The sequence below is a fragment of the Plectropomus leopardus genome, chromosome 10 (assembly GCF_026936395.1).
Source record: "Plectropomus leopardus strain MGB_pleo_1.0 chromosome 10, ASM2693639v1, whole genome shotgun sequence".
NCBI classification, from domain to species: Eukaryota; Metazoa; Chordata; class Actinopteri; order Perciformes; family Serranidae; genus Plectropomus; species Plectropomus leopardus.
The window spans coordinates 33,354,964-33,380,725 of NC_142185.1; the positions used below are offsets into that span (position 1 = coordinate 33,354,964).

A 25,762-nucleotide genomic window follows, 5' to 3' on the forward strand; every position below is an offset into this window, starting at 1 on the left:
ATTTACATTTATAACTAAAAAATAGGCTTTTTTTGTGGCACAAATTTAACAATGCACATTTTAATCTCCTTTACAATTTCAAACAGCAAAAAAAACAAGTTTATGCATCATGTCTATTTACAGAGCTTTATAGGGAGCAGCACAATTTAAACTTTCCCAGAGTTAAAAAAAAGTCCTTCATGACTTTAAAGGATCATACGCTTGGTTTGCTTGTTTTCCTACATAAACTACATTTCACATATATGATAATTAAAGCTGGGGCAGGCAGTTTTATTCTGGCGTCCTGGGAAAAAATCCCATAATAAACTTTTAGCATATTGTAATTTAAGTGGACTGACACTTCTGCACCTCTTGGCTTTGTTTGCAGGCTCTAGAAAACTTTTTCAGATTTCTGCTGATCCCAGCTTTAACAATACTGATACATATTTAGATATTTTCCACCTGCTAGCTGTTAACTCGGTTCAGTTCGCAGAGACCTAAAACTTGCCTCAAAGAGACAATTCCCTGTCTTAGATTTTTGTCAAAAGTATTTGGATTATTAGTTAGGCTGCAGATTTCCTTCGTTTTCAGAAAATCAAACCCAGAAGACGGACGATAAAAAGAAGATTGCTGCCATATTCCTAAATCTCAGATATCGACTTAAAACAGTTTTTATTACAGTACCTGCTTTCAACTGCGTTACTAATCAATAATAAGTTAACGCACAACAAATAAATGCTAAAATGCAAAATTATTTCGGAGCGTTCTGACTGTCAACAGCAGCTTATTTAACGGTAAGACACCATTCAAAGACACTTGGTCTCCATTAATGTTATCTGAACTGTTAATGAACTAACATGCAAAAACCAGCAGTAGCTATAATCTTTGTGGTATAATTGTTAAAGGCGCAACTGAACCATTGGTTTTGTCAAAGACTGAACCGGTTTTGATTATTTTTAAGCGTCACAGGAAGTAGAAAATTTTGACATACGCAACAAATATACACAGCACAACATCTGACGTTCATTTGTAATAACACCATTGATCACGCTGCCGGAAATCACGTCGTTCTTTGCTTCTTTTAAACACTATTTCATAAATTCAGTCTCATTCACAAAATATTTTCCTGCTCTCTGGAGTGTTAAGAAATGCTTCACGTAATATATTAAAAGTTGCGACAAACAAATACAAATGTCCCACGATCACATCTTAGTGCTTCGATATCACAGAAACGTACCTCAGAATGAAAACATGAAACAATTTTTAAAAAAAGGTTACCTTCACATCACTCATCCGGCGCCTCTGGAGCTCCAGTGAGGAAGATGATGCGCGTTACGAGGCACGGTTACAATCTGGTGCTCTTCCCCGTTTTGTGCAGGCGCATGTCACTCGTTTTATTCTTCACCTTATCATCGTCATCTTCCTCCAGGTATTTGTCCAGCTGACTGGGGTCAACGTAGGTGTAGAAGTGCGCCATGATGGAGAAGATGATGCAGACGCCCAACAGAAGGCCGGCAAACAGCAGGAACTCTTTCCACTGAGAAAACATTTACTGGTTATTTATGGAGGATCAAAAGTGACAAAAGTGTCTCAATGAATACAGGAATATATAAACAAATAAATAAAGTAACATATAAACAAACACACAAATAAGTAAATAAATGTATGAATGAATAGGAAAATGAATTTTAAAAAATACCAAAAAAAAAGAATGCATTAATAAATTAGTAAAAGTATAGGCACAAAATAAATGAGAAAAAAAATACAGAAAGAAAGACATACATTTTAAAATAAATACAGGAATAAATAAATAAATGTGTAACTATTGAAATAAATAAATAAATAAATGTACAAAGTAGGTGTAAAAAAAACTACAGAGGTAAATAAATAATTAATAAATACATAAATATATGACAGAAAAGGATAAATTAAAAAATGTTGGAATAATAGAAAAATAATAATTAAATAGGAAATAATTAAATATCTATAATTCTTTTCTATATTTGTGCAACTACTAATACCTCTGCATTTATTTCTGTATATATTTCAGCATTTGTCTATTGTTTTTTTAATGTATTTATTTATATATTCATACATTTAAGACCTAACTACACCCACCGACCGCGATTTTCCATTATTTTGGAGAGAATGCAGACCGCAACTCACATAAAAACAATCTAGACTGATAACTGCAGTTCAGGTCAAAGTTAAAATTTGTTTTACTCCGTCCTTAAATTGCTCCATGAGGTCGTACCTGCTCCAGTCCCGCACCCTCTGCCACGATCAGCACTATCACATTCCCAAATGCGACAGTGAGCAGCCAGCCCGCCTGCAGGACGGACTTCATGTTGGCTGGAGCCTGAAAAGAGAGATTCACAGTAAAAGAAGGCAGGAGACGACAAGCAGCTCTGAGCCCAAACAAATATTTAAATGTTCAAGAAAATGGGATCATTACTTCCTAAATGATGCAAAAGTAGTGTCAAAACAGCGTTTTCTAAACCCACCATAAATATCTCTCTTAACCCTTTGAAATCTGAGCAAATTTTTTTTTTGCTCAAAAAAACTTTTTTCTTTAAAAAATATGGAAAGAAGTCAATGAGAAACTTAACAAGAAATTACCCAAAAACAACAAAGATACAAGAAAATTACCTTGAAATTAGCAAGAAAAGAAATGTAAAAAACAAGGAAATGACCTGAAAAATAAAATGCTTTTCTATAATGTTATTTCAAATATGTAATATTAATATACTTTTCTGGACATTTTTTTCCTCCTTTTATATTTTCAAATCATTTTCTCTCTGTCTTTTTAACTAATTTTCTGGTCGTTTTCTTGTCGCCTTTCACCAACGTCTCGCTCACTGCTTTTTTTTCATGTGTTGCAAAGAAGTTAAACAAATTTTCTCAGTTTCCAAAGGACTAAATGCTTGTGAAAGGCATCTGAATGCAGCACAAGAAAAACTGCTGTCGATCCAGGTTTCAAAGGGTTAACGCTGGTTCTAACATAACTGGTCCTAGATTTCATTCACCAGAGAAATGCTGAAAGCACAGCCTCACCTGACAGACAGAAATCTTCATTTCCTTCTTTTTTCCACCTCAAATGTTGCTAAGAAGGCTGAATTCTGTCTGGTGACTTTTTAGTGCGTAATGGGAGAGTTTTTATACTGCAGAGAGAGATTTCAGAGTATCAAAACAAACCTGTGAGTAGGAGAACTCCAGGCCCGTGATGGAGAACATGACCTCTCCGATAGTTATGAGGACGTACTGGGGGATCTGCCAGGCAATGTGCACGTTGTTGGCTTTTACATCCTCCACCTTGTTAACCTTAATTTCACCTGATTCCTGTCAGAGCACACAGAGGGTTTTGTCACGTTGTAGAACTGCTGAGACGAATATAAACGTGTATATTGAGCATCCAGACCTCTGTGAGTATGACGGTGTAGGCGGCTCCAAAGTCCAGCAGGCCCAGGTCGATACTGGAGCACCTGCCTGAGTGTGAGCTGCAGCTGACATCTGGGTATCTACGGGGAGGCAGGAGGCACAAAAAGGATGAGATGAATTAGACAAAAACACAGTAAGATGTGAGCAGCTGTGCGAGTCTGGGGCCGTCTCGAATATCAGTTTGGGAAGTCAAGCTGATATTTAACAAAAGAAATCTTAATAAATATTAATCCATCATATTTTTTAGTGCCGTTTTCTTGACAGACCCACATTTTTGCACATTATGTTCGATGTTTTTAAGTTCATAAAAACAGATTTGGCATAAAAAAATAAATCATCAGAATCAATGATGCTGCTAATCAATGACTTATTAAAAAAATCAAGTTTAGCCTCAAGTTTATAACAATATTTCCATCTTTATGGCTCTTTTTCTATAATAAATATCGTGGTATCATTACAAAAACTGGCATTTAAAGGGGTGACATTATGAACATTATGATTGGTGCTGAAGTTGGTTGAAATATTTAGCGAAAAAAATCATAAAGAAATATTAATTCACTGTATTTTAATGGGGGTTTATTGACAAACCCAGGTTTTTGCATATTCGGGGGAATAGTGTAGGTATGTTTTTAAACTGACATGGCACAAAAAATAATAAATCATTAAAGTCAATGATGCTGCTAATCAATGCAAAAATAAATAAAAATCCCCCTAGCCTCAGGTTTATTCAAATATAATGGTTGCAAGTGACTAGTAAATGTGTCAAGATGTAAAAAAAAAAACCCAAAAACAACACATTACTTAATCTGAAGTAGGCCTACAGTGAGTTTTTTTTGGGTGCAGAGCTTTTAATTTGAAGTGCCACTTTTATTCTTGCAACATGTTATATTTCTTTGTGTTGGAAGGCAACATATTTACATTTTGAGAAATAAAATTAAAAGTGTGGTACTTTATCTACATGCGGACCTTGAACTAATGACACAAGTGTTAGCAGCATTTGTCAGGTTCAGCAAAATTCAAGTAGTTTTCGGGGATGTACCAGAGCAGCAACAAATCTGTGACGAAATCTTTTTGTAAGATGAAGCTTTAAACTGTTATAAACATGTTGTTTAAATACCTGAGCGATAAATAAACCCACATCATCTTTACAGCCTTTATGTTGTTTATATATTACGACTTAAAGCTCATGAATACACCAAAGTTGGAATAAAGACTTCCTAACTTCCCAAGGAGCTCATGAATGCAGCATTAGACCCCCCAGTCCCACTCACTCTCCTCGCTCCACGGTCTTGTTGGGCGACATGCTGTAACCAGAGGCCACCTGGAAAGTCACTTCTCCAACAGTCAGGTCTACGGCCTCCGGCTGTGTGTTCAGGAACCTGTTGAATCAGAGGAACTGATCAGCAAACATAACTGACAATTCAGGTTAGTAGAGTTGACCTACATTTTTACAGCTGCAAAAGAGAAATGATCGTATATGTTTTTAAGTGTCAGTGCAAAACATGACATAATCTCTAAATTCAACACGTTTTACCTCAGCAGGGGATTCCCATCTTGATTTTTTGTTATGCAGTCGACCACCTGAGCAATTAAAAAAAGGAGGTTTCTGTCAATAACATTCATTTATCAAAATCAGACAACAGTTGTAGGGTTGTTTGCTTACGTCAAATCTTTAACTCTGACTTTTGCTTATTTAGTCATCAATTTTAATGCCATGGAAAAAAAACTAAGAAGATTTAGAAAGAATTTTCAGGGTCACTCACACGTTCACACTGGACTCCACCAGCGACTGGGTGTAAGATGAGACTGTAAGCCTCCTCCTCGACAAACGTGTAGTTACACTCTGAGGTTTTTCCACTGAGCGTGACTTGAATCTTCAGGTCTTCGCCAGACGCTGGAAACTTCACATATTTAGGAGTGTCCTGACACAGAGAGACCGGAGAGTTCATGTTCAGGTTCTTCACTGTTTCATAAACATCTTTTTGCCTCAGTTGAGTTTTTAATTCTGATCTTCTGAGGTGGCTTTGTATGAGGTACCTATCCATATTCGGTATATTACCTACAGGACATGTCAGTCACACACACCCTGTCTGGAGAAGCAGACAGAGAACCGGCACAGAAGCTCGGCAGCGTACTGCTGTGGATGGGGGGCAGCAGCAAAACGTATCACAGCCATCTAAAAGAATCAATATCAGTCTGAATGTACGTTATATTTAGAATATTTTCACCACATCACCTTGCCGTAGACAGCCCTCTCTGACACATATATGCCAGTAATGGCTTCAATCTATGCTCTCGTCAAAGACACCAGACTCAACGGAGAAAAACAGTAATTTTACCTCACAGTATACAGGAGTTGCTGGTCTACAGCTGCCTCGATCAGTTAGTTCAATTATGTAACTGGGGGACTGTGGTGAACCAAATCAACCCTTTTAAATGCCAAAGACACACAACAATGCAACAGACCCGCAGCTCCTGTTTTTAACGCTGTTAAATCACTGTTTTTCTCAATAGAGTCTGGCTTTTAATATAGTGATATAACAGCAAGCGACAGCCGTGATAATATCCTACATATAGTGTACACAGTGACTGATACTGGTGTTATTTAGGTGGTTAAAATATGTTTTGCTGCTGCCCCAGTTCACAGCAGTACATTACTTAGTGCCAGTGTTGGTACTCCTTCTGCTTCTCCAAACTGGGGACGCGTCGACTCATACTACTACATGTAACACGCTGACTATAGAAATGTACTTCATACAACCTCACTTTAAAAGATCCAAACTATCCATTTAACCTGACATTTTCAATAAATTAATTATTACCATCTAGAAAACTGTATTACAGCCTCACATATTTCTTAAAATGAAGTTGCAAAATTAGCCATGGACGTGAGAAGGAAAGGAAAATATTTATATAATAATATTTCTGTAGAGCAGCTGGAGCCTGGAAAAACAAGTTTGGCTTAGCGGTTCATTAAAATGTAAAACCGAAAGAACGAGTTAGAAACGGCCAAACACAAGCTGCACGCTGACTCTGAGCCCACAGCGAGCCTCTACACCTTCAGGCTTATGCGCACCTGCTAATTTCGGTGCATTTTTTGGGTGATATGATTCTGATTGTTTCATGCTACCATTTTGATTGTTGATTGATTATTTGTTTTAGCAGATTCCTGTCTATAATAATTCTGCTTGTAATTCTTTTTTTTTTTCTCTGTTGTATTTACTGCTGCTGTTCCAGTGAGGACACACTCCTGCAGAACATTTTTATCTCAATCATTCAGGCTTTTCCTGGTTAATATTAATGAAATGAGCGGGCGATGAACCCTGCATAGGTTGACACTGTCACACTCACAACTCGCACAAATTTCAAGTCTAAAATCTGTCCAGTTACCTTAAGGTATTGGATCGGCTCTGGGAATGGATTGCTGCCGGGGATCTCCAGACTCACATTACCCTCTGCCAGGTTAAAGACCTGCAGGAGACAGTTCCCCCGAGGTGCAGGATCCACCACCGTTTTCTAGCAGGTACAGAAGAAAATTAGAGCACAACACTGACTTAGTTTACATGCACAAAAAATAAAGTTTCTTTTGCCCCTTATGCCAAAAAAGACAATATTCCTACTCTTAACATGGCTATTAAGAAAAAAATAGTCCACTAGTATTTCTGTTTACATGCAGCTGTGCGTACTCTGATTAATGTACCCTAACACGTCAAAATATGGAATAGTGCAACATCTGCTGTTTGTGCCAGGCTTTTTTAAGACATGACCCCTAGCTCCCAAAATGATTTCAAATGTACCTCCAGCTCTACCTTCAGCTGCCAGCATCCAAGGCATGAGGACATCAGATAAAATTACATGTGGGGGTGACAGTGCAGCAACTGTACACCCTGAGCACTGGGACCGTTCAGGGTTTTCAGGGTTCGTACAGACGGAGGAAAGTCCAGTTCAGAGACTTCAAACTACTTTTTGAAGCACTTATTTTCCTGGTTGAAACGTTTTTTTCCAGACAGCCATCAGTAGAAAAATAACTGTGCAAATTTGTTGATGGAGCAAACATGTTACCAGGACCTTAAAATGGACTAATTATTAATGAACTGGTTGTCATGATTCAGGTATGTGACTGACAAGCTCAATCTCTTTTAACAGTAAAAGTTTTGGAGGCTGGTGAAAAATCCTGCTGGCGCTCTGAGCTCATACTGCTCGAACGGCGAACGTTTCATAAAATAATTGATCCTTCTGTTCTGTAATTATATTCAAGTACTTTTTCAAAAACCAAGTGAAAAAATATGAATTTCAAGTTATCCTGGTACTTGAATGTCTGAGTGTCATATTCAAATGAAACCTATTTCAAGGACATTTTTTTAATATTGTTCGCTAAAACGAAAGTTGCATGAAAGAATTTCAGGTTTTCCAGGATGCATTGAAGTCTATGTACAAGTGTTTTTAGGTTTGCATGAACACAAGTAACCTCTGTGTGTAAGTAAGTTCACATTTTAGTGAGCGTCTCTTTATTTTGTAAGAAGAGGAAAGATTTATGATACGTACCACAACGTTCATCTCCACCAGCGTGGCCGCTCCAAAGGCCAGCGCTGCAAAAATCATGCCTGCGGCCATTTTCCTGAGAGGCCTGAAGGACAGACAGTCAACACTTTTACACAGCTTTCATTCAAAGTCGACCTTTATCACTTTTTATATCAGAGAAGTGATTTCCACATCATTGTCCTCACTGATCTCCTGCCTGATAAGAGACCGCCTCATCACTTGTGACGTAATGACATCTGTTGCTAATGTCCTTCTCACAGGGTTCCTGCACCTTAAGGCGAGTAGGATTTAAGACTTTTTAAAGCTTTTTTAATGCCAACCAGAGCAAAATTTAAGAACAATTTTACCACGAAAAAAACAATGTTGATGAAAAAAATAAACCATAAACCCCATCGAGGGACATTTTTGCCCTAATTAATTTAAACATAAAACATGACTTTTAGGTTGATTTAATGACATAATGTGAGAGTCATTCTTTTTGTTTTATTTTATTTTGTTTGTTTTTTTTATTGTGCCATTTATTTTAAGATTTTACCATGTAACATCAGAAATGTTATTATTATTTTTATTTTTATTTTTATTTTTATTTTTATTATTATTATTATTATTATTATTATTATATAGTTTTAAATAAATTCTGAGTTGTGACATTTTTCCACACAAATACACTGCAAAAATCCCTGAGTCACTCATCACATGTATTCTTCAAGATGTACATCATGTTTATGTACACAGACATGTCCCTTCTTCGTTAACAGTTTGTTCTCCTGATTTGTTTCTTTGGGATCTAAATCTGAGGTCACTGGGCTCATTTTCCAGTTTAAGAGGCTTCTTAAATGCTCATTTCTGCAATAAAGTTGGGTGTATCCAAAAAAGGGAGACTCCTACTCACGTGACGTTGATTTTGCAAAGGCCAACAAGCGGATATATGATGAGGTCAAAGATCGGCACAAAGACAAGAATCAGCAGAGCGTTCAACATCTAGACAACAGGAAGGGAAAAAAACTCGCTGTTAAATGCCTCTATAAACTCCCACTAAAAATCATAAAATCATAAAGGTTACAGTTATACGTGAATATAAGACTGTTTGTGATTCAATATCAACAGTAAAGAGATGGCAGGATGGCAGCGATTAACAGCTGTAAAAGGTTTTTCATGAGAACGAGTGACAGGAAAAGTCAGGCATCTTCCTGACATGTTGACGGCTGACAGGTTCAATAAAAGGATCAAATAAGAAGGAAAATGCAACATGACAATGGGTCTCATGCAAGAAACTACACACAAACATTTTTTTCTCTTATTTTCGCTTGTATCCAGGATTTGTTCTTATTTTGTTAGCACCCATTGGGGCATTCACCAGTGTTTTCTTATTTTTCCTTTTCTCTCAGGTAAGACAAAATTTTATGAGAGGTTCGGAGCACTTGTACAAAGATAAGAGAAAAACATCTCGTTTTCACAAATTGTTGCCAAGCACAAGGGGAAAAAAAGTTTTATATTTAAGGAACATTTAAAAAATGCTTGGATATTATTTAATCAAATTAGGATCGTGTTTCACAGTTATTAAAATGACTAGATTATTACATTTCAGAAAAAATAAAAAATAGAAAATACTTGGTGCATTGATCCCAGTTACTGTAATTTCAGTTACTGTGTGTCCCTCTACTGATCAGTACTGGAATGTAACTTAGTACATTTACTCGAGTATTGTATTAAAGTGCAAATCTTAGTCACTTTTATATTACTTGAGTATTTTAATCTCATGTCGCTTTCGACTAATACTCCATGACACTTCCGAGGGAAACAATGTACTCTTCCCTCCACTACTTTTATTTGATAACTACTTTACAACTTAAGATTTTTGCGCAAAAATTAAAATATGAAAATATACAAGTGCAGCTGAAACAAATAGACAATTATTTAAAAAGTTAATTAGCAATTTTTTTTTTACGTGTAAATCATTTTTCATTTTATGGCACCAACTTCTCATAAAATATTGTTTGTGTGAGGTTTTGCTGCTGAAAGTGCTGAAAATATACAATAAAAAAGGGTATTTTTACACATTTTATTATACTTTTTTTCTGTACATAACTTTAAGTGTAAAATCATATAAATATATTTTTTCAGATATTTTTCCCTTTTTTGAATTATTTTCTAAAACAAACCTCGCTTCTTATTATTATTAATTTTTGGGTAAAATTTCTTATTATTTGTGGAAAGTTTCTTGCCAAGATGGCCATTGCCTTTTTTGTGCAGTTTTCAAAGGGTCAGTTTTCAAAGGTGTCTGAATGCAGCACAAGAAAACTGATGTTGATCCAGGTTTTAAAGAGTTAAGGTGCCACAGTGCTCCTTATTCATGTCCTGTAGTGTTTTGTTCTATCAGAACACCTTGTTGTGGGTTTTTGCTTATTTCGCTGAGAGGAGGATGACCTACACATACCTGCATTTGGTCCGGTTTAATAACGAAGGAATCTCCCTGAAAAGAAAAAAAGAAGATTTTATCTTTATTTTTTAAACTTTAACTGTGAATTTGACAGTATGTACAGGGTTTGCATTGCACAGTAAAATTCACCTCCAACTGGAGGAGTGTGTGGTTTATTAAGACCATAAACATGTAATTTACTGTAATTAAAATGATGAAATGCAACAACACCCTTACAAAGGAAACATTTACGAGACTGTGCCATCGGATGAATATCACAAAAAACCCACCCACTGATATCAAAGTGCAATGCAAGATTTTATCAGCTTTTTGACTTTTTAAAGCCACTGTTATCTAATGCAAAGAAGCTCTTACAAAAGCCAAGTTCATCCTTGTGGCTTGAATTGTCCAGCGGGAGCCCTGCAATAAAGACAAACACCAACTGTTACTGTCAAAGTACTAAAGGCATCAGCTTCACTGCTAGTGTGCATAATGACCCTTTGACAACAGCAGACCTGGTTTCTTTTTTTGTTTTCCTGGAGAGAATAAATAACTAAACATTTGACATGTCTTCCAAGAGACACATGTCCATGCTTTTGAATCAGTTGTTTTAAACAAAGACTGAGTTGAAGCTCAGGAATGTTGAATGTGGCTTTGAGGTTTTCCATAATAAGATGGTTGTGATGTTTTGGCCAGTTGGGGGAGGAGATAACAGATAGTTACGGGATTTTGAAAAGAGAGCGATAAAACAAGATCATGACCTCATGTCATATTCAATCAAAAATTGAACATGACACTTCATTTAAAGCCGGGGCAGGCAGTTTCATTTCAGCGTCACTAGGAGAAAAATCCCTGAATGAACTTTGAGCATATTGTAATTAAAGTGGCCCAAGAGAAAGCCAGACTTTTGCAGCTCCTCTCGCTCTCTGTTTTCAGGGTTCAGAAAATCTAACCTGTGACTGGAGACTTCAGACAATCACAGGTTTCAGAGAGAAATTGTTTCTGTTGGCTGCTGTTTGCAATTATATGTGCACACCCTTCAGTGAAAGCCTGATTTAATTGATTGAATTGATTAAATTCTGAAATTTAAAGAATATTTGATATTTATTATTAAGACTGATAAAGAAATTAACCCAATGAAAGTAGAAAATTATATTCATGTATAATATCTTCTAAAGCTTGATTTTGTGCACAGAGTGATACGAGTGTGTGTAATATTAAAGGGTGTCCTAGTTAAAAATCGAAACTCTTGTAGCGCAATCTCTTAAGTGCTGTCGTCACATACTTGTTGATCAAACAGAGCCCAGAACATTGGCAGCGGGATGTAGAGCACCAAAACCCGCAGTACCATCTTAATCTCCTGGATCAGACGCTTCTGTTAACACACAACACAAAACACACTGAGTATCGATGCGGTAAAAACACCCGTGTACTTTTTCAAATGTCCTCCACAGAAAAGACTCAAATTGTTGCACAGAAGAGTTGAAGAGTTAGTGGAGAGGGTCCTTCTGTTACCGTGTACTTCTCCTCAGCCCAGTCCAGCCAGTGTTTCCTCGGAGAGTCATACTTCGATCTCTTCCAGCGGTTTTTGATGGCAAACTACAAACCAAAAGAAAATAACAGCGGTGTAAATCAGATAGAAGCAGAAGCAACGTGTAAAATTCATACTTTTATAACAAGACAAAATGTTCCTGGATGGTAAATAGCACTTGAATTAATCTGTTTGCACTTTAATAAATAATCTGATACGACTCAGGAGGACTGTGAGATGACTCACCCCGATGCAATTGCAGACCTCTAACAGGATGTTTCCCTGGGGAGGATTCCTCTTGTACAGCACGCTGCCAGCAATGAACACAACTGCACAAGATGGATGGAGAGTTAGGTTGGACTCGGAGGACTGAAGAAAATTTGTTTATGTTGGAAATGGCTCTGCTGTTGTGCAAACAATTGCTCCACTTGACTGGTACCAGAAGTACGAATATGCTCATATGAGCTCTTTATTTCCTGACCGACATGAGGAAAAACAGCATAATCTGACAGAGTAGTTAACCATATTTGGATTTTTTTTCCTCCTGGAGCAGCTGTGAAATAAAATCTGAGAGTAATAAAATCTAACATGCTGTAAACACGCCTCAGGCCTCTGACACCGAGACCTGCATTTTGTGTCATCGTCACTGCGATCGGTGGCCCCGGCCTGTAACAAAATCACAGCTTGTTTTCACAGTGAGCGTTCAGCGAAGCATGAAACCCACAAGGATCAGTGGGGATTCAGAGGCAGAGACAACTGACTGTCAGGACGTATGAGGAGGGGCCTTGATCAAGAGGAAGCCCGGCCCTTCAGAAGCTGGACTTCATGCAAACATGCTCTCAGCGTGCAGATGCAACATTCTGAAATGTGACAATTTGGATACTCATATTAAAACTGGGGTATTACTTAAAGCCTGGTGCTTTTCTTTGCTTTTCTTTTCTTTAGGTACGCTTCATCCTCTGGGCCCACATGTTTATATAATTTTTTGGCAATCCTTGTAATAGCTGTTTAGATATTTCAGTTTGGAAGCAAAGTGGTGTATCACCTCTAGAGCCATGCTATCAGCAGCATTAAAAGTCCATAAAGATCTGATTCTTTTGCTTTAAAATACAGTCAGTTAACGACCTATCGCCATATTATGCAGAAGACAGTGCCATGCAGTCACTGTCACTTTTATATAATTTCACGTGACTTGAATGGATGCTACCCAGTCATCAGAATAACTGTTGGCATGCAAACCAAGGATATGAGTGTCAGCATTATATAGCAAAATACTGTGGTTAGGTTTAGGCACAAAAACCACATGGTTATGGTTATGAAATATCCTGTTTTGGCTTAAAATACCTGCTTTTGGTGGCAAAATTCCTGCAGAAATGCAGTGATGTCTCAGCAAATAAAACAATCCCTTTTTGAGGCACTACTCCCAATGGTAAAATAGCTATGGATCGCCAAAAAACACCTACGTTTGGTGGCTGCAAAGTCACTGGAAGACAGTGATGACTCAAAACAACCGTTTTGTTTGTTCATCTTGAACAGTGGCCTGCAGCCTGGCAGACTTCTCTATGGGTGCCATGCCTTCCACCATCCCCTCCACCCTTGCATGACAAAGTCAGCTCATATACTTTGTCACTTTTGAAAGGTGGATACGACGTACATGTGCTTTAGTCGAAACATACCGTGCAAACATTTTCTTCTGGCGACTGGGGTGCTCAGTGATGTAACAGGTGGATGGACACTCACCTAAAGCCACCAACATCAGAGCTGCAGGAACCCCGAAGGCCAAAGCGTAGCAGTCACCACCGAAACACTGCACATCACCTGCAGGAGCAAATCCAGCGTTAGCGGTATCAGCGCGGTGATGTTAGTCACACCTCGTTAACTCAGTGGGTGTATTACAGCACTTTAAGACTGTGGATACTCACTTCTCAGTATGGGTGTAATCACAGTAGACAAAAGGCTGCCAGCATTGATGGACATGTAGAAAATGGAGAAGAATTTCTGTCTCTCGCTGACCTGGAGGTGATGAAAATCGCTGTGATTACTGTGTGAAGCTAAATAAATGCACACAATACATTTCTAGCAGTTTTGTGTAACCTCACCCTACAGATGAAACAATAAATGCAGGGCAAAAAGTATACTGTCGTTATTTTGGAGACACCTCAAAATTTCACAAATCATGTTTTCAGGGGAGGTCGAGTCACAATGAGCGGAGCAAAGCTCTCAATGGCTTCTCTGTAGTTAGCATAATGGATATCGATTTCTGTCACTGACTTTTATTGACTCATTCCAGTATTTCTCACTGTTTACAAACAGCACACCGCTTCTCTCTTCACACGAAAGAGAAAGTACGGTGACTTACGTGCTCCTCATCAAACTGGTCTCCTCCAAACGCTGCCACGCAGGGTTTGATTCCTCCGGTGCCGATTGCTATGAGTATCAGACCCGCCATGGACAGACCGCTGCAACACACACACACACACACACACACACACACACACACACACACACACACACACACACACAGACACACAGATACACACACAAATGAGCTGCTGATAATGCTGCTGGACATGAACAATAAAGAATGTGTAAACTGCAGTACTGACCACACTGACGCAAACATGCAAATGAACTGCTGATAATGCTACCAGACACGGACCATACAGGGTTAACTGTGGCACTGAAACTTTCATTCATAAGCAAACTAACAAAAAAAGGATACATGTGATAATTAATTAAGTTTTTCAAAATTAATTTACCAAGAAGGGACTCAGCACTTCGATTAACAGAAAAAGAACTAATCTAGTGCTAAAACAATTTTGATTAAAAAAACGTAGAACCGTTCTTTGTCAAATTAACATCTTCTGGTTGAACGAGATAATTCTGACGTCATCTTGGACTGTGGGAACTTATGATAGACATTTTTTACTGTTGAAATGATGAATAACTCATAATCAAAAAAAATGAATCAATGACGAAAAACTGCTTAACTCTGGATTCTGCAACACTGCTCACATCTCTGATACTTAACGCGATTCGCAGTAAAGAAAATGGCAGTTGAGTCAGATTTTTAGGCTTGCTGAATCCACCTGCGGGCTCTTAATACACTGTAATGACAGGGACTTGTTTGTTTCTAACTGTGCTGACCTAAAGTATGATCCAACCAGCTCAAAATGACTGAATCAGCTCCTGATAACTTACATGTGCACGTTGCTGTTTCCCACGGTGGGAATGGCTCCGACCGACTTGACCACATGGCCGAGCACGTAGACGATGGACAGGTAGATGATGGTCCTGTGGAGAGTGGATATGTACTTTTAAAGCAGCGCTCTTATTATTATTCAGGATCTGTGTGTGAGTGACCACGGTGATTCATCCCCACTAACAGACGGTGCTACACAATTTAGACAAAGCTCTCAGGTTAAAAAGGGTTAAAATACTGCATGATGTATTGCAAACTAAGAAAACCAGCAAAGGTGCAACTACAGATGCACAATGGACACTCACATAAACCTCTTTTTCATCTTACCTGTGGTGCTATTTATCAGTCTTGATTGGTGGTGAGTTGCATAATGTTGCAGACATCGTGGCCTTACAGATGTCAGCTTTCTCTCCAATGTAATTTAACTAAATGGCACTCAGCTTGTGGTGTTAAAACAGGCAAAAAAACACATTTGAGAAACTCAAAAGCAAACTATCTTTACATAAATCATTACCCAGTTACTCAAGAATACATGATGTCTATGATGTGAACCTGGTTCTCACATAACAGAGTTTGTTGGAGCGGCATATGGTCGCTTAGTGCATAGTCTTTCTGGTGACTGCTGGAGGGCGACCTTACAGATGTTTTTTACATTTTTTTAAATTGTTTTTATGGTATTCTGTTGATTGTTGAGAGCTTGTTGAGGACACAAGACACATTTCTTTGAAAATGGACAAGAAAGTATTGTATCTTTCCTTAAAATAATCCACAGACCTTTTTGTGAGCAGTTTCATGTTGGAACTATTTTTGTTCTACCCTCCACCAACCGTATCCCAGCGCAGAAGGAAGCGTGCATCTACTCACTGACAGAGTTTCATGGAGCAACTATTTATTTTCTACTAAACTAAACCAACCAACTGTATCACTGTACCGATGGCTCACCTACCAACGCTGAGCCAGCTTATGATGCAGCTCAGCCGAGGAGGACGCCGTTAATGTTGACATCTCGCATTATCATGAGCACGAGCCTCTTATTCATTAGTAGATGTACTGAGCTGGGATACAGTTGGTGGGCGGTAAAAACAAAAATAGTTCCTACATGAAACTGCTCACAACAAAGTCTGTGGATTATCTTGGTCATGAATTCTGGAAAGAGACATTAATGTTGAGTTTTTTCTTTATTTATTTGGTACTTTGAGCATTACAAGCCGAGCGTCATCTAGTTTCATTATATTGGAGAGAGGGCAGACATCTCTACGGCCGATATTATAAAAATAAATAAAATATTGTTTTTTGATTTTGACAGAAACTGTCCCTTCAAAGTTTAGGTTTTTGGATAATCTTAGTTTCTGTAAAGACTGCTAAAAAGTTGTTCTTTTAATCTCGTTCTTGATGCTTTGACCAGCACAAACAAAATGTAATTCGACTCCTTTTTAATGAGATGGCTGCTGCACATAAACAAATTATGTGCATGGCTTTGATACTACTGTTTGTTTGGTGATTCTGGGTTAAGTGACCCATTACTGCATTCAGGGATGAAGGACACAGAGACTCACTTGAATTTTCCGAGCCAGGAGTCAGCGATGAGAGCTCCCATTATGGGTGTGAAGTAGCAGAGGCTGCTGAAGGCATGGTAGATGGCGGTGGAAAGATCTTTGTCCCAATGCAGGTAGGTGAGGAAGTAGAGCGTGAGCACCGCTATAAACAGACAAAAGCATGAAGCTGTGATCCAGATCCGGAGGACAGATACATCCAAGTTCATATGTTTGTGTCAACAAGATCTTTTGTATTCAAAAGTCTGCTCTGTGGCTCATTTGTATCATTTGAATCCCTCAGAATCTCATATTCCATAATCGTTGGATCCACAAAATCAGGCTCCTTTTCTTTGTCTACGGAGCAGCTCCACGCTTTATATCCAATGACATCACAACTTTGAGTCTTACCTCCAAGTCTAATAAATAGTCCTTTGGCCTGGTTAAATGTGAAAAGTAGGCTGCATTATTCTTTCCTGAGTTTTATTAGAAATATCATCACAGCCAAAATACTTAGTTGTCTTTTTAATTGCCCCTTTCTCTCTTGCCTCCCTGTAGCACTACTTTAATACAGAGGACAGTGTGTTATTGAGCAACGGTGGCACGAAAAGCTAAGATCGATTATTTTAACCAATGACGAAAAACTCATAATTTCTCGTGGCCGATTAGATACCGATAACCGATAACTTCTTGTTGTTTGTTTTTCATTACCTGAGGGTATGACAGGCTGACATGTGGTGAGTACAGATGAATTTAATATGAGCATTTTCATAAAAGAAACATTTTAGACAAAAAGCTGGAAAATCACATTTTTGAAAGAAAGTCATTTTCATGAGCAAGATCAATTTCATTTTTATATTTTTCGGTTCTTTTTCCCTCGTATGTTCTTATGTTAACTTGAAAAATAATGCTGAAAATAATCAGTCTGAGTTACGGGTTTGTAACGGCTTTGTTGTGATCTCTGCAGATTTACATGTTGTTCTGCTTGTTGTTGGAAGGAATCAAACATCAGATATCAGTTTATTCTTTCAGCATAACCGAGCTGGAAACTCACTACACCTGAACTCAAACCGCGACCAGCGTGTCCTCTCATGTTTTTCAAAAAACAACGCCGTTGAGAGGGTCCGAAAAGCCGCTAAATAACGATAAAGCCCGGCACGTTAGTAGTCCTCTCCTCTCGTCACCCTGGGATCTTAGATCGTCTTGTTGGTTTGTTTTTGGACGTGGAAATGTTGTTTTATTGTATAACAACCATAACAGTGTCCTCTACACTACAGTGAAAACACCGACAAAACATGCAAAATCAAAATAATTTATGGTTTTTATTATTGGTTCTATTTATCGGCCAAAAAATGTATTATCAGAATAAGTCCCATTGGCAAGTCCCATTATCGGGCATCCCTAATCAGAAGTCTTAATTTAGGTGTTGTTGTCCTTTACGAGGACAAACTCGTCAGCCCGGATGTGTCTTTCATCACCACACAGGCGACTGCAGACAAACAGGAGTCACATGGTCATGTTTACCATTAACTTCGTACACGGTTTGTCCAACAACTCAGCAACCAGGAAAAATCCCCCAGAAGTCCAAGATATACCACTTCATTTCTGGAAGTTAACCCTTTAAAATCTGGATTAACATCATTTTTCTTCCTGTGTTCAGATGCCTTACACAAGAATTTACACCTTTCAGCGTGAAGCAATTTGGTTTGATGTCTTTCCAAAAAAAAGGGAAAAAAGGTTATGAGCAACTTGACCAGAGATGTCCCACATATTGCTGGAAAATAGCGGACTCCAACTGGGATTTTTTTTAAGCTAGGGAAAAACGTAGAGAAAACCTTGTTTCATAATTGTAAATTAAATTTAATTAAATTAAAGACATTATTGTTATTTTTCATCTTTTTTTCAGGGCATTTTCTTGTTGGTTTGTTCATTTCATATATTCTGTGATATTGGAGGTAGTTGGTGGAAATTATTTTTGTAATATTTGTAACTCATCAGCTGTAAATGTATATTTGTAGTTCCCACAGCTACTATCATCAAGTGAAATTCACTTTCCTGCAATAAATCAGAATCAATCCTAATTTTCAAATTAAGCTGTTAACTTGAGATTTTGAATGGGATGTTTACATGTGCACGTGAACTCGTACATAAGACAGATGCTTCTTTTGTCCCAGAGGGGAGATTGGTTCGCAGCAACAATCACTTGCAATATGTATACAAATAGTGAATACATCAGTAGAAGTACCATGAATGAACCTACACTGCACCTCAAGTGGAGGAAGACGTTTTACCAGACGAGCTGGACATACTGCTTATCATTTGTTTAAACATGTAAAAGCTTTTGGATAAAGGACAGTTTGGATCTGATTTTGGTAAAACATCTGACTCAAGATAGGCAGTAATTATATTATTCAAATATGCTCAAAATGCGCCGCCCACTGATTATACTGCTAAAAAATGTTGTAAAAATGTGTCAAGTCATATTATGTCATAAATGGTCATAATATAGTGTGTCACAGAAAATATCATAAAACATATTCATAGTACACACATGTACACTTTTCTCCAAATTTAACCCTGTGGGGAATTCCCCTAAGACCCCACTGGGAGGTTTTGGTGACAGAAGGTAACTGATTACAGCCCTGAAGTAACGTGACGGACATACATGTGAGTGTCAGTGAGGTCATGTGAGGAGAAGAAACTCAACTGTCTTTTACAGGCTGTGTCTGTGACCCACTCATCTCTGTGTCAAGGACTCGTCCCAGTAAAAGGTTGTAAAGCTACTCTGTTAATGATGAATCCAGTTCTTCGGGTCGATCTACACGACCATTTTTTCCCTTTATAAAGTTTGCATACCTTTCATGCCATAGAAGGAGAAGCGTTCGCAGAACTCGTTCACCACTATGAAGCAGATGCTGACTGGGTAATTGGTCCCACATAGTTTCTAAAAGAGGACAAAGTTTGTTTACTGAATGAGGTTTAAAACTTTTCAAAAAAAGAATGAGACAATAATTGTACAAACCTTTTGACAGTAGATGCATAATCCATTATCTTTTCTCATCATCAAATATAAACCAAAACTTGCAAATTCAATCAATATTTCCACCATCTCTAACAGAGTTTATCAATATTCTGAGCTGTAATCTGAGGAATGTGGCTGATTTAATAACTCATAAATTACTGCGGTAAATCATTACACAGAAACAAAAGTTATACCATTTTAAGGCTGCTGATGTGACCACGCTGAGCTAAACTTATATAAAATACGCAACGCAAGAAAAAGAGCTCTATATTTGTACTCCATATCTGCAGAAACTCTAAGTTTATAATAAATTATTTGTATGTACAGTATTACTTCTTACTTTAAGTGTAAGTTCCCACTAAAAATTAAAACAAAATATATGTCCTAACACTCTTCTATAGGGCATCTATCCATGCAAATACAGTATTTCTTTAGGTTGTGTTTGACCTAGTTTGGAGATATCAAGATTTCTGCCTCAGGCCCATAATGACTACGATGAATGTTATTTTGTTTGCAGTGTTCAAAGTAGCAACATTTAACTTCTTTAAAAAAAACTAAATAAATAAAAATTAAGTCAATGATTGTTTATGAATACATAAATAATGTGACCTCAATATGACAGGCATTCAATAAATTATTAAAAAGATATGTTGTTTGCAATGATATGAGATTTTACAATGTAACATAAAAAAAGAAAAAGCAATAATAACAAACCTTCTTCCAATGTTTTCGAATTCTTCAGACTTTTGAAAGATTGATTTAAGACATGTAACCCTTTGAAACCTGAGCAAAATGGTTTGATGTCTTGCAAAGACATGGGGATAAGGCAATGGGCAACTTCACAATACATGGCCAAAAAATAAAGAAGAAATTAGAAAAAAAATCTTAAAATAAGCAAAAAAAATAGATAAAAACAAACAAGAAATTACCCTGAAAAAATGTATCTTTATTTCTTTTGTAACAAAATTTGAATGTATAATTGTAAATACAGTTTTCTGGACATTTTTCCTGGTTTTCCTATTTTTTATTTCCACCTATAAAAAAAACTGTTGTTTTTTTAACATTGCCTTTTACTAATAAATTGCTCACTGCCTCCCCACTTCTTTTTGAAAATTATCAAACCAATTTGCTCAGACTTTAGAGGTTAATCCCAACTAAGACTTTATTTCGAGATAATTCAGTGGCTTTTAAGACTGTTTAAGGATAGCTTGCTAGCATTATTAGCTAGCTGGGAAACATTAGCACTGTTAGCCAAATGCAGTTAACTGTTGAGAAAATAACGGTTAACCTCTCCGACGTTGCCCCCCAGGAGCATCATCACTAAATATCAGCATTTTTGTGAGATTTTTCTGTCTATACAGTAAAATGAGCCTTTAAAGCTACATATCTGCATATAGTAATTATTTTAGTTTGAGCAGCTTGTTAGCCGCTAACGTTAGCTAGCTCGGACAATGTTTTATAGAAAGACATCCTGAAATTAAAATAAATTATAGCCTGAAATAAAGGCTACGTGGCTTCTATAATCATATAACCATTTTTTCATTAGTCTGTAATCACCTGAAACTTCGGCTCGTGCTCTCGTTACCCTAAAATGAGCTGTTTGTATCGTATTTGCATCGTAAATACAGAGCAGGTAACCGGTTTTAGGAGTCCGCCATGTTGTTTCTAATGCTGCGTTCACGGGCTGTCTGAAGGTCGGAGTTTCCGAATTGCGAAATCAAAAGCGTCAGATTTTTGGGCTATTACAAAAAACGAATTTGGCGAACCCCCCTGATGTGATGTGAATATGAATTATTTTTGTTTTCTTGCTTTTGTTTCTGTCCTTGTCCATTCTTTTTTCTTTTTATTGAATTATGTATAATATTATTATTATTGTTTATGTTCTGTCACTGTCAATTATCTGTGCTTTCACACATATTTGTGTTTTTTTTTGTTTGCGTGACATATTTTTGTACATATTTCTGTTAAATAAAGCTTTGGAAAAAAATAAGTTGTTCTTCTGACTTAATGCTCTTAATGCTAAGAGCATTTGAAACAAGAGGTTGATAACTGTTTCCAGTTTATTTATATTTTAAATATATATATATATATATATATATATATTATTTTATTATTTTTTTTAAACATATTTTCATATTTAATGTGGGCCAGGTGACAAGTCACTTTACATGGGCAGCAGTAAATATTAATACAATATTAAACTTTAAATGTGATCAAAAATTGATATTTAATGTGTTTAAAGTTTCTTAACAATGATAAAACATTGACTTTTGCTCATTATGGTAATATTTTTAATATCTTGAACTTACATAGTAGTTTTATACAGTGCATTGTAACATAAGGCACAGTTTTATATTTTGCACATTTTACACACTAAGCAGATTATCCATAATATAATTTAAATATTCATATATTAGTTGTCTGTTATATTTCTTTATATTTATATTTTCACACACTTCACCCCACAATACATACTTTTATTTATTAAATATTGATATACTAGTTACTGCTATTACTACTATTACTGTAGGCTATTTCTATTTTCTATTGTTATATGCTTGTGCTGGTACTTGTTTCTACTTTCTATAATTCTCTATGCTGGCATCATACTTCTTGATTCTCCCGGTAATCAATTAAGTATTTCTGATTTGATCACTGCTGATCTCTATTTTTTGTATTCAGTGACTTGTTCTGCACATTTTTCTAGTATTAATTTAAGTTTTTTATCCTTCACGCTGGACTTTAAATAGTTAGATTTGACTTTTCTGTTCTTTTCTCCTTTTTTTGTCTTTTTAAACTTCATTTTTGTGCTATAAACGGTCGCTTACAGGAAAACTGGCTACTCTACCAATTTTTCGTCAATATTGTTTTGGTTTCATTCATCATTATTCTGCAAACCTACAGTTTATCGGAATGTCTTTGAAATTTTACAGTAAATTGACTTTTCTTCTTTTCTTAAAAGAAATCGTCTTCCCCAATCTTACCATTACCTCCATCATGTGATGTGATTTTGAGCCCCAGAGGCGCCGCTGAATGGAGCTTGAGGTGTGGTTGTTTTGTTAATCATTGTCCCTTTCACAATGGGAAAAATAATCCACTATCACAGTATCACCGAGACTATTTCCTCACAAGAAAGTAGTGTAAATGAAAAAAAAGAAAGACAAATATCTCCAAATATGTGCTAACTATAAGGAAAGTGGATGTGATAGCACTTTTGTATTGCATGTGAGTGAAATGAGTTTTTAAACAATTTCCCATCACAGTCGGTCTCTGATCGTAAATGCATGTGTAGCACCAAATCTGTCCGAGCGCCTGTTGCATCATCTCACTGAAGCAGCGGTTCAGTGAGACAGTCTGCAGACTAAATCTCTTTGTTTCAAATGTCAACAGTTTCACTTTTAAGAAAAAGAAATAAAAACACATTTTCACTTCGTTTACAGCCTTTTGAAGCCCCTTCTGCTCCCGGGTGTCCTCCCCTCTGAGCCACACTCGATGCAACTTTTCACAGTGGATTTAAATGATTAAAAAAACACTTTCCAACAACAAAACAAGTTGCGCGCTTTATTCTGCACATAAAACGTACCTTAGTCATGATGCTTTATTTGCTGGTGAGACTTTTTGGAAGTTTGACTGTCGCATCGGTAGCTCCTGACTGATATCCAAGTCCGTCCCACTCCGCTCTGCTCCTCTCTGAAGACACCAACACAAAAACCTCGGTCATGTATCCTCTTAAAAGCCGACTTAAAAGTTAATATTCCACCATAAAACTTGGACTTGTTCCGCCTCAGTTGACCTCTGCAGACTTCTGGTGAGAAAAGCTCTGTTAAAGACAGAAATATCATGCAGCAGAAGAGTATTTCTGCGTGCAAAGCTGGGATGAACTCACTTGGTGTGGAGCAGGAGGTCCGTTAGTTGTGAAGTGGGCTCCTGCAGCGGTACAATAGTGCCGTTGTTGGGCTCAGAGCCGCAGACCTGACTGTGAGACAGAGGGTCAAAGTGTCTGCAAGTGCTGGCCGAGCTGCCTCTTTTCTGCGGATGAATGACTGATAACTCATTTTATTTCACTTCACCGTGTGCAACACCCATTGCCTCACCTGAAAATAGTTTCTGTTTTAGTCATCTCCACGTGATTGTTTGTATAATGAACAGAGGAAAAAGTAGTTTTACTCAGGGGCGGATTATGTGACAATGGGGCCCATGGGCACAGACACAAAGAAGGCCCCACCACCTCTCTTAGATAGATAGATACAGAAGATACACAGACTCTATATTTATAAGGCCTTTTTTTTGTTGTTTTGTGTCTCTTTGACGTTGTTACACATCTCTCTGTGGTGTTGTGTCGCTTTATAGCTTTTTTGTAGACGTTTTGCATCTCTTTGTTGCTGTTTTGTGTCTCTTTGTTTTCATTTTGAGCCTCTTTGTGGTAATTGTTTGGCTTTTTACAGTCATTTTGCATCTTTTTGTTGTTGCGTTGTGTCCCTTTGTTTTAATTTTGAGCCTCTTTGTCGTCATTCTGCATTTCTTTTTGCTACTTTGCGTCTCTCTGTGTACCTTTTTAGTGTCTTTGTGGTCACTCTGTGTCTCCTTTTAGTCATTTTGTGGCTCTTTGTGAGTGTTTCGCCCCTCTTTGTAGTTGCTTTGCATCTCTGTCATTGCTTTGTGTATCTTTCTCTTCATTTTGAGTCTTGTGGCCATTTTGTGTCTATTATTACTAATTTTGTGCTCCTTTGTGAGTGTTAAGCCCTCTTTGTGGTCGTTTTGTATCTCTTCATAGTAGCTTTGTTTTTTTTGTATTAATTTTGATTCTATTTAAAGTAATTTTGTGTCTCTTTAAAGTTGTTCTGAGTCTCTTTGTATCTGCTTTACGTCTCTTTGTGTACATTTTGAGTCTTTTTTAGCAATTTGGTAGCTCTTTGCAGCTGTTCTGCTTTTCTGTGCATCTCTCTTTAACAATTATTCAATTCATATTTGATATTTTTTGGTCAAATTAAAAGAGATGTATGTAATTTATTTGCAATAATGACATAATGGAAGTGCAGGTGAAGACGCTGAGCAGTTTACTAATTTCATTTTAATTCAACATGAGCAACATGCATTATGTGTGTGTGTGTGTTCCTTTTTTGGGGGAGGGGTTCTCCATGTGTTCAAGTTTTGTATAATGAACAGTGGAAAAAATTACAGTAACTGTACTCAGGGGCCGATTATGAGCCGATGGGCCCCTGGATGCAGAAATAAAGGAGGCCCCACCACCTCTCTTACGCCTCATTCCCACTGCACAAAAACCCGCTAACACCCGCTAACATCTGGCTTTTTGATGCAATGAGAATGCATACGATCGGCAATTTACACCCCGGACAAGTGACTCTGCAGTAATCACGGTCTTTGTATTCATTTTAAGCCTCTTTGTAGTAATTGTGTGTGTCTTTATATTTTCTTGTAGCTATTTTACATTTCTTTGTGGCAGCTTTGAGGTTTTTTTGTTTTGAACCTCTTTGTGGTCATTTTGTGGCTCTTTGTGAGCGTTTTGCTTCTCTTTTTGGTCGTTTTGTATCTCTTAGTAATTTCTTATTATATATTAGAATATATCATGTCACAATATGTTACCTCACAAGCACCAAGCTCAGGTACACTGAGTTGAAAGCACCTTTATACATAACATATAATTGGTCTTAATCATGGGAAGCACTGTAAGTCAGCTAAAATATGAAAGGAAGTTGTATAAGGGCTGATTTGTGAATATCAAATTAGATGATTGCATCATCATCACTGAGTGCAACAGAAGGAAATAAATGTGTGAATCTTTTTTAAAAATCACTTTTAGAGCAACTATTGCCATAAGTCTTCAACACTTTATGTCTGTCTGCTCAACACATACGCCAAAATCATTTTTGGGCAACCATAACATCCGTCCAGAAACTCTCAGTAATGTTTTTGATTGTGTATTATTCCAGTTAAAGAAATAAACTAATGAATGAGGCTGAAATTAGCGAATGGGAAAATGATACACTGCCATAACAGTCCACAAGATGGAAGCATTTTTCTACTATTGTGCAAACAACTGACAATAACAACACAACCTGAAGAAAATTTGAACTAT

At 37.2% G+C, this 25,762-nt stretch overlaps 1 protein-coding gene across 2 annotated transcripts; it reads right to left on the reverse strand.

Annotated features, from left to right (window-relative positions):
• Positions 1–112: 112 nt before the first annotated feature.
• Positions 113–23,708, reverse strand: slc15a2 (solute carrier family 15 member 2). 2 transcript variants are annotated; one of them, XM_042494085.2, is made up of 23 exons: positions 23,552–23,708; positions 23,249–23,355; positions 19,500–19,587; positions 16,668–16,809; positions 15,111–15,203; positions 14,269–14,368; positions 13,832–13,922; positions 13,650–13,727; positions 12,156–12,238; positions 11,894–11,977; positions 11,664–11,753; positions 10,754–10,798; positions 10,397–10,432; positions 8,852–8,940; positions 7,963–8,044; positions 6,808–6,933; positions 5,181–5,339; positions 4,952–4,998; positions 4,689–4,796; positions 3,398–3,497; positions 3,175–3,318; positions 2,234–2,338; positions 113–1,516 (listed from the first exon to the last, which is right to left on the reverse strand). In XM_042494085.2, the coding sequence occupies exons 2-23, from the start codon at positions 23,255–23,257 to the stop codon at positions 1,325–1,327; spliced, it is 2,091 nt and encodes a 696-aa protein (XP_042350019.2). In that variant the 5' UTR covers positions 23,258–23,355; positions 23,552–23,708; the 3' UTR covers positions 113–1,324. The 2 variants fall into 2 exon arrangements, with proteins under 2 accessions (XP_042350019.2, XP_087939785.1); XM_088083659.1 differs by having other exon boundaries at positions 23,249–23,470.
• Positions 23,709–25,762: the final 2,054 nt, after the last annotated feature.